Raw genomic sequence first — 14,649 nt, forward strand, 5'->3', positions numbered from 1 at the left:
TATGTCTCCGTAGAACAAAAGTGCAAATGTATTTTGGAAGCCAGACATCAATTCTTGTGTTGCTTGGCATAAAAGCCGTGGGCTCCTTCAGGCGAAGTGACACTGGTGAGATAAGAGTGGGAGTGGAAGGGTATATATACCCTCTGGTATTTGCATTGGAACTGTAATAACCAGTAGAATGTGGCTGGTCACGGGGGCCTGGAGTGCAGCAGCAGCCTTTGTGATGTGAGGTGTGGCCACGGCAATCATAGGTCACCATCCATTTTACAGGGGTCTGGGATGCTGGGAGCAAAACGGAGCATGGCATGCTGCCACACAGGGCAGGCTTTTGTTAGCATGTTATGTAATGTGGAAGTAAAATATAATGCAGATGTTAAATAATGCAGTCATTAAATGCAGCTCTTTGTTCCTTAATCGGAGATTCATGAATACTCTAGCTGTGAGCCTGCCCAGCTCTGGGATTCTTAACTATATTTGAAAAGCCTCAGTTGGGACCTTACAGAGTTTGAAAGGGCAGGGGGAGGCTTGAGGATTCTTCTTCAATTGTTCATAGTTTATTGGAGCCTTTCTGGAAGGTTTCTGTGGTACATAGATTTTAGTTTTGTATGTTTTTTTCTCCTTCAGTTTTGAGAGTTAGAGACTGTATGTTTTGAAACTGATATTCTGAACTTTCCACATCTCATCAGAAAGCCAAACTTTAGGAGAAATACTTGTTATTACAAGATTTAACATTGTAAAAGCTGGCAGCAGCGCATTGCAGGAAATGGACTAATGGGGGAGGAAGGATCTTTCTTACTGTACTGCCACATTGTACAGCTTGTCTGACACATTTTGCTTAGTTTGTTTGTCTTCTTTTGAGGCATTAGGTATCGGACCTCACAGAATACTAGATTTTGGGCCTGATGAATCATTGATCTATATTAGGATAATTATGTGTAACTTATGTTATTGTACTTCATTTAAATTATATATAAGAGTATTTTCTCACTGGATAATAACTGCTATTACAAGTAGCACATTAGATTTCTTTTAAAAATTGTCGGTGTCATACAGTAGGAAATTCATACATAGTACAAATTATACAAAGTTTATAGATAATACTGTTGGCTGTGACTTGTGACCTTTTAACTCTCCTTTGCCCTTTTTTAGTGGGTGAGTTGTATTAATAATATTTAAATTAATGCAGCTCAGATGTCCATTTTTAATGTCAATGAATATACTTCTTCCCCAAAAAAACCCTTAAAATTATAACATAGGTTTTATATTCCAAATTCCATGTAAATTGCTTTTTTAAATGCATAGATACTGAGTTGTTGGAAATAAAAACTGCATTTTAATACTATAGTAAAATCATTCATAGGTATTGCAAACTAGAATGTATTTTATTTTCTAATTCCCACTGCTAACCAGTATTTATAAACACCTAAAATCCATACTGCATGTTTCAAGTCTGAACTGATTAAATCAATGTGACATGCTGAGGCTGGGCCAAGTCTTGTCTAATCAGCAGTCAGCACTGTTGCTCTGGCATGAGACTCCCAAAAATAGAAACACAAGAAGTCAAACAAGTAAGTGGAAGGGCACTAAAAGAAAAAGTGCTGCTAATTCCACTGTTGACTTTCTGTCTAATGGATTCTTGTTCCCAGGCCACACTAAGTAAAGCAACTGGCGCGGGCTGTGTTCCTGCAGATGGCTCAGCAGTGACACACGTGGCCCAGCTGGTTGACAGGTGTTTGATTTGTGTTTAACAAGTACCTCTTACGAGCCAGACTTTTTTTCTTTTTACAGATACCAAGAAGCTAGTCAGCTGATGCTTTTCTTCAGAATTAACACCCCTTTCACTATTCTCCCTTTCTGTCGTGAATGACAGTTCTTCGATTTGTCCCATACAGATGAAGATAACATGATTTTAGTTTGTAATAAGAAAGACACTAAATAGGAAAAATTAATTCATAGTTTAATAGTTGTAACCTGTTACCTTTACACATGGAAGATGCTATATTATTTATAGGTATTGACAGTATTATCTCAGGAAATATTTATTTAGCTGTCCACTTCGCAGAATGAAAATTCACTTAAAAAGTATGCACGGAAGGAGAATGCCAGACTTCTGAGGTGTTATACTCCTCAGAACTTCTGCTGTAATACTCCATGTTAGTCTGTCTTCCTATAAGAAGGTCTTAAGACTTTCTTGTACAGTGTAGCACAAACATGAAGGAAAAGAAATTCCCTGTCCAGTGGAGCATACAGTATTGATAGAGGTGCACCAAAGGCCATGAGGGAAGAGCAAAGGCGGGAAACTATTTAGCAGACAAGAATTATGTACAATGTGTGCAATGCTATTCCTTAATGAATTTTTGAAGCTTTTTTTGTAAGCTACTCAACAACACCCTGCATAACGGGAGAGGTTGTCTCAATCGGAGTTTGGGGGGGAGGTGGGTGGGAGTTGTGTTTTAATTAGTAGAAGATACCTTTGCAGCGCTTGTTAGTCAGTGCCATGATAGCAACTCTCCTGGGAAAGACAGCAATGAAAATAGTAGGGCATCAGGATGCTTTTACTAGTCGTCTTTGATTAATGAGAACCTTAGCCAGTAGGATGTGTACTGTAACAGTGGCTGTGGCGAGTTTGTCTTCCCCACCCCATTTCCCCATACTTTGACCTGAGAATTTTTATTTTCTGATATTGAATCCATGAGGTAAGACTTCAGGAAGTGTTAACAGAAATGTGTGTGTCTTTGCAGGCACAGGGTTGTGATGTCAGTGTTGTCAAATAGCCAGAGGAAATACCACCCTGTAGAATACACTGTACTGGCAGTACTTCTGCTGAACCGCAGAAAAATGAGAAAGGAATGCAGCTGGAGAAATGGGTGTCAGAGTAGTGTTGATTCTCTAAATAAACATTGGGCTTTAGTGAGAGGATGATTAAAACTCACACAAAGAGCCTTGTCCCTCAGATAAAGGAGTAGCTCCTTTCTGTCGTGCATCCCAGATGTGGTATACAGAGTAGGCTAATAAGCCTCAAAGAAGTTAAGAAAAGGCCTGAAAGGGAAAAGTACAACCCTACTGGGCTGAGATGTCAAGGTGCTCAGAATTTATAGAAATTGAACCTTATCTTCAGGGAGTAGTTCCAGGGCTCCTATGCTGACAGGAGATCCACTGATCCCAGATTCTCAAGTGAGTCTAGGTGGTCGGTATATCCTCTTAATCTGTCTCCAAAATAAATATCAAAGGGGACCATTCTTGAAGTGAGGAGATACATTTCTTGGGAAAGTCTTAAACATCCATGTGTAAATGGAGACATGGAAACTGTATCTTTAACTGCTTTATTTATCAGTAGCTGATAAATTTGCAGCTACACAAACACATCAACAACATGGTATTTCAGAAAAAGTACTGATATGAGTTAGTTCCTAGATTAGAAGTTGAAGTCTATGTGCAGTCTGATTCACCTTAAATGCTTATGTTTTTTTACTGCTTTTTTCTTTTGCATTTCATATCTGTGTGGTTAGATATTATATAGTTAACAGTATTTCATAGTCTGTGGGGCAGATATTATTTTAGTGTAAACTCACATTTGTACCAGCTGAGAACCTGCCTCCTGAACCTTCAGTCTATGGAAATGAATAGTGATGATGATGATAATAGTAATTATGGTTCTCTAGTAAAGAATAGCCTCTGAAATCTAAGGGTTTGACCAATGCTGTTTACATTCCTAATATAAACTTGGGGTTCCAAGTATTATGATGAGTATAATGGTCATAATATATTGTATTATTTTTTAAAGATCTTAGCAATAAATTCATATTGAATAATGTTTTTTAACATATATTTAACATTATTGCATTTCAAATATTGTTTGAGCAAGGCCAATTAGATTAATTTCCAATTCTGTTGAAACTTTAATAGGATTTAGGTTTGCTTTAACACCATGTTATGGCTGGATTAGCAATAAATCAATACATGATGTGTAAGTTTGGTCATTTTCCTTTTGACATATTTAAGGTAAGGGAAAAAACATAGTTGTAATGAACTATCAGTTGTCCGTGACCATAAGATCAAATTTTTTTCTACTGTCCTGCTTCAGATGATAGAAATATCCAACTGGCTAGACTTAATTTTCTAAACTGTTCATCTAGAAAACATTATGAATCTTTCAGCCAGAAGCCTATTTGCCTATTCTCAGTACTCTACAAGAAGTGTACTCATGGATTTTGTTTGCATTTTCTTTATGCTCTGCATCTGATGTTGTAAGTCAACTGAACTGGATTGTTATCGAGCCCATGTCCAATTTGTGTCTGCACTGCACTTTTGAGTTGTCACCTCTCCAAGGACATGCAGTAGTAGTGAATAGCTCTTGCATTTGCCAAACACAGAAGGAAGACTTACTGATAGCAGAGGCTCTGCTTCTGCTGATAATTTTTTGATGGCATACAAAACCAGTCCTTGACACAAAGACTTCAGTCAGTTTATTTTCAAAGAAAAAGGGGGGGGAGGGGAAAGGCAATATATCGGCCTGTAGTTATGCATGAAAATAGATGGAGTGATCCTTTCATCTTTAGTTTTTCAGAACAACTTCTCTGACTTCTTATGCTGGGTGAAGATAATTTGTGGGAGGAAAATATAGGAAAAAAGTCTTGATTTATGTACTTTATTTGTGAAATATATGTGCTTTATATATTTGAATATAGAAATTATGTGAGTTGCATGTTTCTAAGACATGCTAATAGCAAAAATGGGAAACAATGCCAACTAAAGAGAGTGCAATCTGGAGTAAGGAGCCCTGTGGCCATGTTCTTTGATGTCCTGAGCTGCCTCTGGCCACTGATTGCATGCAAAGCACCAAAACCTAGATTTTCAAGTGTCATTTAATTTGGGGTGTATTTAACATCTAATTGCCTGAATGGATAGGCAAGTCAGTCTTGTCCCAAAGATGGGTAATGGGAAGGGATGGGAATGAGGAAAGATTGATGCTTCCTGAACTCAGTCTATGTTATAATATGCAAATGAGTTCAGTAGGGTAACAGTCATTTGCCTTTCTCTTGAGCAGCTACTTAAAAAAGCCACAGAAACCCTGATCTCTAGGACATGAGTCCTCTGACCAGCCTACCTTGATCCCCTTGGCCAAACTATGGTGTATCTGCTCTGCTGGGGCTGCTGTGGAAGCAGCACAGAGCAAAGGAAACAAACTGCCTATCACAAGCTTTTCTTCATCAGGTGATTTTAAAGGAGGATCTTATTCTTACTCACATGGATCAAGTTTCTATCAAGGATAGCACTGAGCAAGTACTCAGCAAGTGCTGGTAGTTCAGCAGTAACCAAGAGGGAATGAAAAGATGGGTAGATGCAGTGAAACCAAAATGTGATATTGTTTAGCAGGAACTTTCTGACATGACTAATCCAGGAAATTCATGAATTGAGTTTTAATAAATATAATCTGATTATATTTTTATGTAACTCATATTCTATCAGATGATCCTAACCATTAACAGGAGCCTGTTTAAAAAAAAAAAACAAGGAAATATTCCAGTAGGCTAAGGAAGGTGTCATCTAATGGACTATAATTGGTGTGGGATTTTTATTTGTTGAAGGCAAAGCTCTGACCCTGCTGATGGCTCTGGAGTAGCTTGGTGCGTGCTCCACAGGGGAAGATGATGCTTGAACCCTCTGACAGTACGTTGTTGAACATTCCGCTCCATTTCTGCAATGCTAAAAATAGTTGTCCTCATTTTAAAACACCGGCCTATTAGATTATTCCAAGGGTCTGGCATACTTAGGCTAATGGAGGGCACATATCCATAAATTATCAAAACAGTAAGTAGTGTTTGACCATGCTGATTTTACTTCTATTAAGACGAGTTTCCTTGCTAGTAACCCTGGAGTACCAAGCCTGTTCTGTAAATCAAGCTCCTGGCAGTGCCCCAGTAAATTTAAAAATAAAAGGAGAAATGTTTGGTTTTCATATTGAGAATAGAGAAGCATCTCACTGCTTCTTGGTGGCTTTGTTTTTTTAATTTTGAAGAATCATGTCTGAAAAGTGCTTAAAGTATTTTACAGTAATTGTTTCTCTTTCCCAGCCTTGAAAAGCATTTCATGAAGTTCCAGCATGTTTGCCTTTATAAATCTTGTTAATACTTAAAATAATCCAAATAGCAAAAAATGCATTCCAAATGATTGAAACAAGTTTCTTTCAAGTCTTGTTTTTGTTTTCTTGGGTTGTTGTTTTTTGTTTGGTTGTGTTTTTTTCTGTGATTAGATAACGTGATTCCTAATTCATTTTTTGGCACCATATTGTTTAGCAGTACAAGTAACCAATGCTCTTGATAAAGTTTGTGTACTTGTATGTTAAGATAACCTCTCCTTTTATCTTTTAAAAATCTTTTTAATGTGGAAATCTTTTATTTGGGCAGGCCTACGGATTTTTTTGATTTTTAGCTTTTTGTAGATTTTAGAAGTAGCTGTATTATATCCCTTGCTCTTAGCGCAGTAGTTTACACATTTACCCAACCCTGTTTCCCCATTCCATATCAATTCCTCTAAATTCCATTAGCCTGTTTAGACTTCCCTCAAGGTAGGCCTTCATTCTTTTTAAGAACATTTGCACCCTGGCTTGAACAACAAGATACCACGCGGGCACAGCGACCTTCAAGCCCAGAACTTTGGAGGAACTCCAAGGACCGTACATGCTGCGAGGAAGATGAAGATGGGGAATAGGGGGCCCCAGAGCCCCCTGCCTCAATTTCCAGAGGGGTGTGCCGAGGGGAGGATCTAGGGGGCAGATAAATCTGGGATTGGTTGGGATAATACCTTAAATTGTGGAACCCTGTGGACACAGCAGGTGTGTCATATGTATTCCTGTGGGCCTCAGGCCTGAAATTAAAGGACCTACTCTCTTTATCGTATCTCCTACACTAATTTGGCCTGGAGTCTCTTTTTCTGCGGTCTCTTAAGGCAACAGGGGGAATAGCTAAATATTGAAGTCAAGGTATAAAAGTTAATGAAAATGTGTTCTAAGAAGGTTGTTAAGTACACACATACAAAGCATCTTACTCTACTTTCAAAACCTTTAGGTGTAAACTTAGTCTCTAATTTTATAGGGTGTTGCCATGCAATTACAACCTGCAAAATCAATAAATGATAAATATATTAAGGACCATGATTACAAATACACTGCATATTTCCAAAATAATTAAAGCAACCACAGCATCAATAATTTTTGTATTTTTGCATTGTTGTGTTGAAGGAATGATTTATGAAACAGTGATTAAACAATGCAAAAGAAAACACCTATGGCTTTTCTTCACAGAAAAGCCCTGTGAATGTGTTCTGAGTTTTTTTCTAGTTTGCAGTCATCCAATACAGTGGGGAATATGAAATATTATTATCTGGCAACAGACTATGAAGAATTTTTCACAAGCCATGCTGTAAATTTGGAGAAAATGAAGGGCTAAGGATTACTTTTAATGATTGATTAGAATTTTTCCCCAGCATGCTAATATGTATTGTTACAGAGGGGAGCTGGAAGGAAGATGTTGGAAACTGTGCCATGAGTGGAGTTAGAAAAATGCCATTTTAACAAGCTCCTTTAAGCTATATTTTATTTGTTGTATGTCATGAGGGCTTTGTATTTATTTGCTTAATTATTTATATAATTTTGATGAGCAATTTTTGTTTTATGGCACTTTTTTTTTTTTAAGAGAGACTGGAATTTTTCCTTTGTCTCTGTTCTTTTTGCATCTGAGAGGCATTTATCTCCTTCTTGGCTTGGAATCAAATTTTTTTCAAAATTTTCTTTTGTTGCTGATTTCTGGCTTGGACAGAAAACTCAGTTGGGTGGTGTGCAAGTTACTAGGGCAAACTTCTGTCAAGGACATAAGATCCATGGATGGAATGGAGAAAGCATTTCATTTTAGATTCTTTTAATAAGTCTTCTTAAGCTCCCATTTGAAATCGTATGAGCACAGATGAATCCTGACAGAATTAATTCAGTAACTGTAGTTTTATTATGAAAATAATTAATGTACTTCATGGTGGCATATTTCATGAATCTTTAAATGGAGGGTGGCTCTTAGCTTTGAGTGTCAGAACTGGGTTCTCACTAGGCCTGTAATTGTTTAACATGCTTTGCTAAGAAGGAATGGAAAAGAAAACTGCTGCAGTGTTTTATATTTTAATTCTAGATGAGATACTACTAGGTTTTTAACTATACCTTTTCCTTGCAAAGCCATGTATTAAATGCAGAATTGAATTGCCTGTAGCTCTCAGCTCAGAGCTGTTGGTTAATTTTTTCTTTTGTTCAAATACTCCTTATTCAGATACTGAATATGAAGTTTACTATGTTTCTCAGCTTGAATAGTAACCTTTTAGAAACACTTTTTATTAACAAGGTGATTGGTTTTACTTATATGCAGTTTCTGAGCATAAATTTTAAGCATCTGGTTTCCTGAATGGAATTTACAAACTCAAGTTAGATTCTTAATTTTCATGGGCAGTGCAAGGAGAAAGTCATTTGCGAGCCGGGGGATGACAGTCAACTGTACAGATGACTTACTTTGCTCTTTTAAAAGACACAGTAATTTAACAACATATACAGAACGTTCCCTTAGTAAGTAGGACAAACTTGTCTGATTGCAGAGGATCAAGGTTTGAATTTCTTCCTCCTGAGTAGGCTGGGCACTCCTCTAGAGATGGGGAAAAGATCTGAAAAACCCCTTTGAGCAGAGCTAGAAGCCAGCAGTCAGCTTTGTATGTACAACTCCTGTGGGACCCAACTGTGGATCCATGTGCACTCAAGCATCTGATAGGTATTAGGGAGAGAGTGGAAGCTGTGGTACACTTGTTGGGATTTTAGTTGGGATTTTGGTTAGTACGAGAGTGTCTTCTGGAGTATTTTTTTCTGAATCAGAGACTGAAATAAAACTTAAGAAAACTTGTCATGTGATCCAAATTCTCTCTTTTGTTGTTGTTGTTGTTGTCCATTTGTCTGAAGCAACCTACAACTGTATCTGCTGCAGAATTAGATAACCTGTAATTTTTTAGTGGCCTAACATTTTGAAAGTGAAAAGTATTCTAATGAAATACAAGTTAACAAACATAAATAACCCTAGAAATAAATTCAACTGTTCTGTAGAAAAGGAAGCAATGCATGTCCAGATGCCTTTTTCCCTTAATTTAGCCCAGTTGTGAGTTGGGTTTGTAAAATGATGGCTGTGTACATTTTTGAGATGAGAGATGGCACTCCTTCTTCCACTCTTCCGTTTTAATCTTTTTACTCCTTTCCAGAGGTGGAATATTGTAAGAAGGCCAGTACTTGCAAAAAGAGTCATCTGTATTAGAGATCTTGCTGATAATATTTGTTAAAGTTGCCTCTTTTCATGGTCAGATTTTGTTTTCTGTTGATTGCAGCTGTTTTTAACAGCAATTATTTGGAATGAAATCTAAATGTCTGTCTAGCTAATTCCTTTTAGAAAATTATAGAGGAAATAGTTCTGCTGCTTCAACAAGTTAAGAGACTACACAAAACCCCCTATTATTTTGTTATTATTAAAATTTCTAGAAAGTGTTCTGCAGCATGACCTGGATGCAATTTGTGTGTCTTTAGGGCATATAGTTCCTGTAATATTGCACAAAGGAAAGGAAGGAACTTATTTTCTGCAGATGAGGTACCCAGCATTTTGTTCAGAAACAAGCTTAAAACAGTCTATCAATTTGTTGATAGATCCTGCAGTACAAGGCTCTCATTGACTTGTACTGCAGGCATATTTAAATCAGACCAGCAATCCTGCAGTGAGTATCAAGTTGAGCAATCAGTGATTGTCCATGAAAAAACTTGTGTGAAATGTTTTACCTAACTTAATGAGAATTTTACCATAGAAAGGAGAACTTAAATCAGTCATAAATGTTTTATTTTTCAACTTTCACATTTTTATTTCTGCAGCATTTGAATTCTTTGAAGTAAATTACCAGTGGCTAATATTGTTGTATTTCTTATGCTGTCAAGTGGAAATTACCTAAGCTTCTTTATCTATGTTTTGTATTTCTTATTTTCTCTAGTTGGTAATATTTTTTTTTCTAAATTCAAATATGTGCAAAGAAATCTGGAATGTATTTCTGAAACATAAGGAATTAGTTAATCACTAACATTGACACAGACAGAGAACTGACTGGTTGAGCAGCAGCATTGCTGAAAATGACGTGGAGGTAGACATGAGACTGAATTATGAGCTAACAAGTGTTCTCCAGTTGGAATAAAGTAAACCACATACAGGCCTATGTTAGTAAAACTGCAGCTAGCAGGTGCTTGGTGGTGCTGCATCTGATGTGCTGGTTCAGGTTTGGGACCTTCTCCACTCTCATTTCTACAGGAGAGGTGGAGAAACCAGAGAGGGTTCAACGAGGAATTAGTTTATGTTCAGGGGCCTAGAAAACAAGACCTTTGAGGAGAGTTTCAAGGAGCATAGTTTGTTGAGTCTGGCATAGAGGAAGCCAAGGAGCGATTGAAACTGTCCTGCGAACCTTAGGAGCCCAGCTGGTTAATCTTCAAGGACAACTTCCTAAAACCCCAAGAACTGTTCATGCTGTTATGCGGAGAGTTGAGTGAGAGTATGGCAGAAGGCCAGCATGGATAAACAAGATGCTTCTGACTGACCTCAGACACAAAAACAAAGTAAACCATGGAAGCAGGGGTGAGCTACTCAGTAGGAACATAGAAACATTGCCAGAGCATGTGGTGATGGAGTTAGGAAACCAGAAACTCATCTGGAATTAGAACTATTGAGAAAGTTTAAGGGCAGCATGAAGGGCTTCTGTTAAGTGCATCCATGGCAAAAACAAGGGTGAAGAAAATGTTGACTTCCTGCTTAATAAGGGACATGAAAAAGGCTAAGAGTACCCAATTCTTTTTTTTTTACCTTGTTTTTTCTCTAATAAAGCTTGCCCTCAGGCCTTCCAGGTTAGTTAAACCTCCTAGCAGAGAGTGTGATAATGAACCATTGCCCACTGAAGTGGAAGGGAATGCTAAGGAGCACTTAAGCTACTTGGACATTTTCAAGATACTAACCAGTATGCATCCAGGGGTGCTGGGGGAGCTGGCTGTCACTGAAGGGCTGTCATTATCAAAAAATAATGATGGCTAGGGGAGGTCACTGATGACTGGAAACAAGCAAACATCACATTCATCTTCAAGAAGGCTCCAGCGAACTGCAGGCCAGTCACCCTCACCCCTGTCCTTGTAAAAATTATGTAGCAAATCCTGGAAGGCATTTCTAAAGACATGAAGAACTAGAAGGTGACTGTGAACAACCTGTGTGTATTTACCAAGGACAAATCATGCTGACCAACCTGATTGCCTACTGTCATAAAATGACCATCACTGTGGATTAGGGGAGAGCAGTGGATGTTGTATACCTTGATTTCAGCCAGGCTTTTGGCACAGTCTCCAGATGTATAATTATACTAGAATCTGTGAGGTTCTGACTGGATAAATGGACAACAGGGTGGATGGAAGATTGGTTTGATTGTGGGTGTCAAAGGTGGAATAACTGCTCTGCAGTCCAACTGCAACTTAGTATCTAGTGTGCATCTTAGTATCACTTCATGGGGTGATACTGGGGACAATATTTTTTAACATCTTTATTAATAACCTGGATGATGGGAGTCTCAGCAAGTTCATGGATGTTATCAAATGTGAATACACTGGAAGGTAGGGCAAGAACAATATTCAGTGTGACCTCAACATGCTGGAGAAATGAGGTAATGCAGAACTCAATAAGTTAAGCAAAGGGAAATGCAAGGTCCTGCCTCTGAGAAGGAGTAGCCTCATGCAGTAGTACAAGATGGGTTAGGCGCCAAATTTCTAGAAAGCAACTGTACAGAAAAAGAGTTGGGAGTCCTGCTGGATGCCCTTGTTTTGGTTAAGGCCAAAGGCATCTTGGGCTGCGTTAGCAAGTGCATGGCCAGCAGATCAGGAGGACTGATTGGTGCTTATGAGACCACATCTGGAGTTCTGTGTCCAGTTTGGAGCTTCCCAGGAGAGGATAGACAGCACCTCATTAGGTATTAATGTATGTATTAATAAAGTGTAGGCCCACCAAGATGGCCAGGGGCTTGGAGCCCATGATGTACAAGGGGAGGGTGAGGGAGGTGGGCTTGTTCAACTTTGAGATGTTTTGAAAAGTGGGAGGGTGGGGTGTGATGTGCAGACTAGTTGCTCTCTGTAACTACTGGTAGGATGTGGAGAAGCCAGAGCCAGACTAGGCCAGGTACACAGTGAAAGAATGAGAGGCATTGAACACAAGCTACAGTCAGAGAAACTTTGACTCTATCTAAGAATAATTTTTATATAATGAACTTGGGATTGAGTAAATACAGGATATATGCAGTCTCACAAATGGGAAAGCTAAATGAAGAAAACATTCCAGGAATTTGGCAAAAGCGAGTAAGTGTTAGCTGTGTTATATGTCCAACAGCTGGAGAAGAATGGGAATCACAGAATTATCCAGGTTGGAAGGGACTTTGAAAGAACATCTGGTCCAACCTTTCAAAAGAAAAGGAAACTAGAAGAACAGAACAGAAGTTGTATATATTTGAAAATTATTTCAGTTATTAGACTCTCATTTTTAGGTGAGGACATGTGGAAGTTTATTTCACTAAATACCATTTTGCTTGCTTGGTCTCAGGAATGCTTCTAAAATTGATTGTATGAGCCATTTCCGCCAAAAGAAACAAACAAAAAGCAACCACTACAGGTAGTTGATGAAAGGTCCAGAACTATTTGATAATCTATACATCTGCACACCTCCAAAGCTTTGAATTTAATTCCCATATGTTTAGTACATGATGCTATATCAGTTGAAAGATTTGACAAATTGCTACAAGAAATTTTGCAAGCTGTTCCAGTTAAATTCACTTAAACCTCAGACTTCTATTTAAGGAAGGGTGAAAGAATGTTTAGACATTGCTCTTTCTAATTTTTTAAAAGAATTTTAAAAAACACCATTAGCTTTTACTTTGGAAATTTTCCACTCTTTTCATCTATAGACCTGTAAAAACCATTTATGTTGCACTGAGACAATGAGACTGAATTCTAAGGAATTGCAAAACCATGAAAACCATGTCCTGCTAGATGATTTGAGGGAGAAAGATTGTTTGGATTTTTTTAATTAGGTAGTTTTTGTGCTGCCTGTATGTAATTTTACTTGTCTGTTTTCTGTATGTCTCACAAAATATGCAAGTATATATTAATAAAAGCCTAAAGCATGTGTTATTCTTGTATAATATAGACAGACAGCAGATTATTTGATGAAGACATTAACATAGTAAGATTCTACATTATGATTCTTTTCTGAGCTGAAAGTTAGGAAATTGGAGTTGGACGGAGCATTACAACAGGTCTTTTTATTGAAATATTATCAAACAAAGAACTCAACCTGCTGAAATAAGCTAAGCTTGAATTAATATTTTAAAACTCACTCCTTCTGTGGGTTTTTTTGGGGATTTTGTTTGTTTTGGTTTTAATATATGGATAGGTGGATGTGGTTTTCCAAGGGAAAGAAGTTAGTTTTCTTTTCATGAATTGTATCTTTATATTGATCTGGGCTGGAGGCCTTCACAGCTGACTAGTTATATTTAAAAATTAAAATTAAGACATTAATAGGAATAAATGTATTAAAATCGGTTCTACAGAAGAACAGAAGGACTATAATGAGCAGGTTTAGAATCAGTTAATAGTTCAGAATTTTTAAATCTGACAAGATCCCTTAGGCTAAGTGGAAAAATCAATGACTGCTCTTAATTGACAAAACTATGAAAAGCCATGTCATTTTTTTGTAGAGGTTTCACACCTTTTTGAATGAGATACAACCAGCATCCAAATTATTTCTTTTATCTTGTAGTAAATGTTCAGTGCAATAAAGTTATTTTAAAGAATACAATTAATTCAACAATGTTTATGTTTGAGAATTGTATTTTATCCTTCTGTGTTCCAGGGTGAACGTGGCTTTGCAGGTAGCAAAGGCGAAGAAGGTGAAAAGGTAAATTATTCTGTCCATAGTTTTCATTTATTTTTTTGGTTTGACAATTTGATATATGGCCAACCAAGTAGAGCTTTGTGCTGAAGATCTTCCCTAACTCTTTAATTAATAAAATTCTTATTTTTTTCCTATGTAATTGCTTCAGAACAAGTTTTTATGTGTGTTACTGAGTGCCATCAGTGCTTCTTTTAGAATTTTTTTTTCCCTTAAGAGAAGATTTACTGTTGAAGCCCAACAGAACAATAGCCACTGGACTTCAATAGTGTTTGCTGCTATGTTATTTTTATGGCAACTACTAGTAAATATCTGTTTATATAGTATGAAATGTATGATGAGATGATGTGTAGGTATTTATAGTACTTAATTATTGCTTTTTCTACGTTACAATTACTTTTATGGGAACTTATTATGTTGATTGTAAGTACTAAATATTCTACATGCTTTTTTCCTAAGAACCTAAATTTACTGTAATAGCAAAATATAACAATTGCTACAGTGTAACTGACTGCTAAAATTAATTTAAAAATTAATTTTGATTTACATAGTTCTGTGTACTGACACAGTAATCAGTATGAGTTCTGTCTCCTGTACACATTTGACTTGGAGCAAATTGACTTGACTG

The 14,649-nt window shown here is 37.3% G+C and overlaps 1 protein-coding gene across 10 annotated transcripts in view; it reads left to right on the forward strand.

The window, feature by feature from the left end:
- The window catches only part of COL19A1 (collagen type XIX alpha 1 chain), a 188,179-nt gene that overhangs the window by 57,117 nt on the left and 116,413 nt on the right, over positions 1-14,649 (forward strand). For 8 of the 10 annotated variants that reach the window (XM_051777715.1, XM_051777716.1, XM_051777718.1 and 5 more), the window contains one exon: positions 13,983-14,027. The exons of the other annotated variants lie outside the window; for them this stretch is intronic. In XM_051777715.1, coding sequence (XP_051633675.1) covers positions 13,983-14,027 — 45 coding nt within the window. The remainder of the gene's footprint in view (positions 1-13,982; positions 14,028-14,649) is intronic. 10 annotated transcript variants of the gene reach the window in all.

Source organism: Manacus candei, unplaced genomic scaffold (assembly GCF_025592945.1).
Source record: "Manacus candei isolate 608988 ecotype Guabito, Panama unplaced genomic scaffold, ASM2559294v1 h1tg000011l, whole genome shotgun sequence".
In the NCBI taxonomy this organism is placed as follows: domain Eukaryota; kingdom Metazoa; phylum Chordata; class Aves; order Passeriformes; family Pipridae; genus Manacus; species Manacus candei.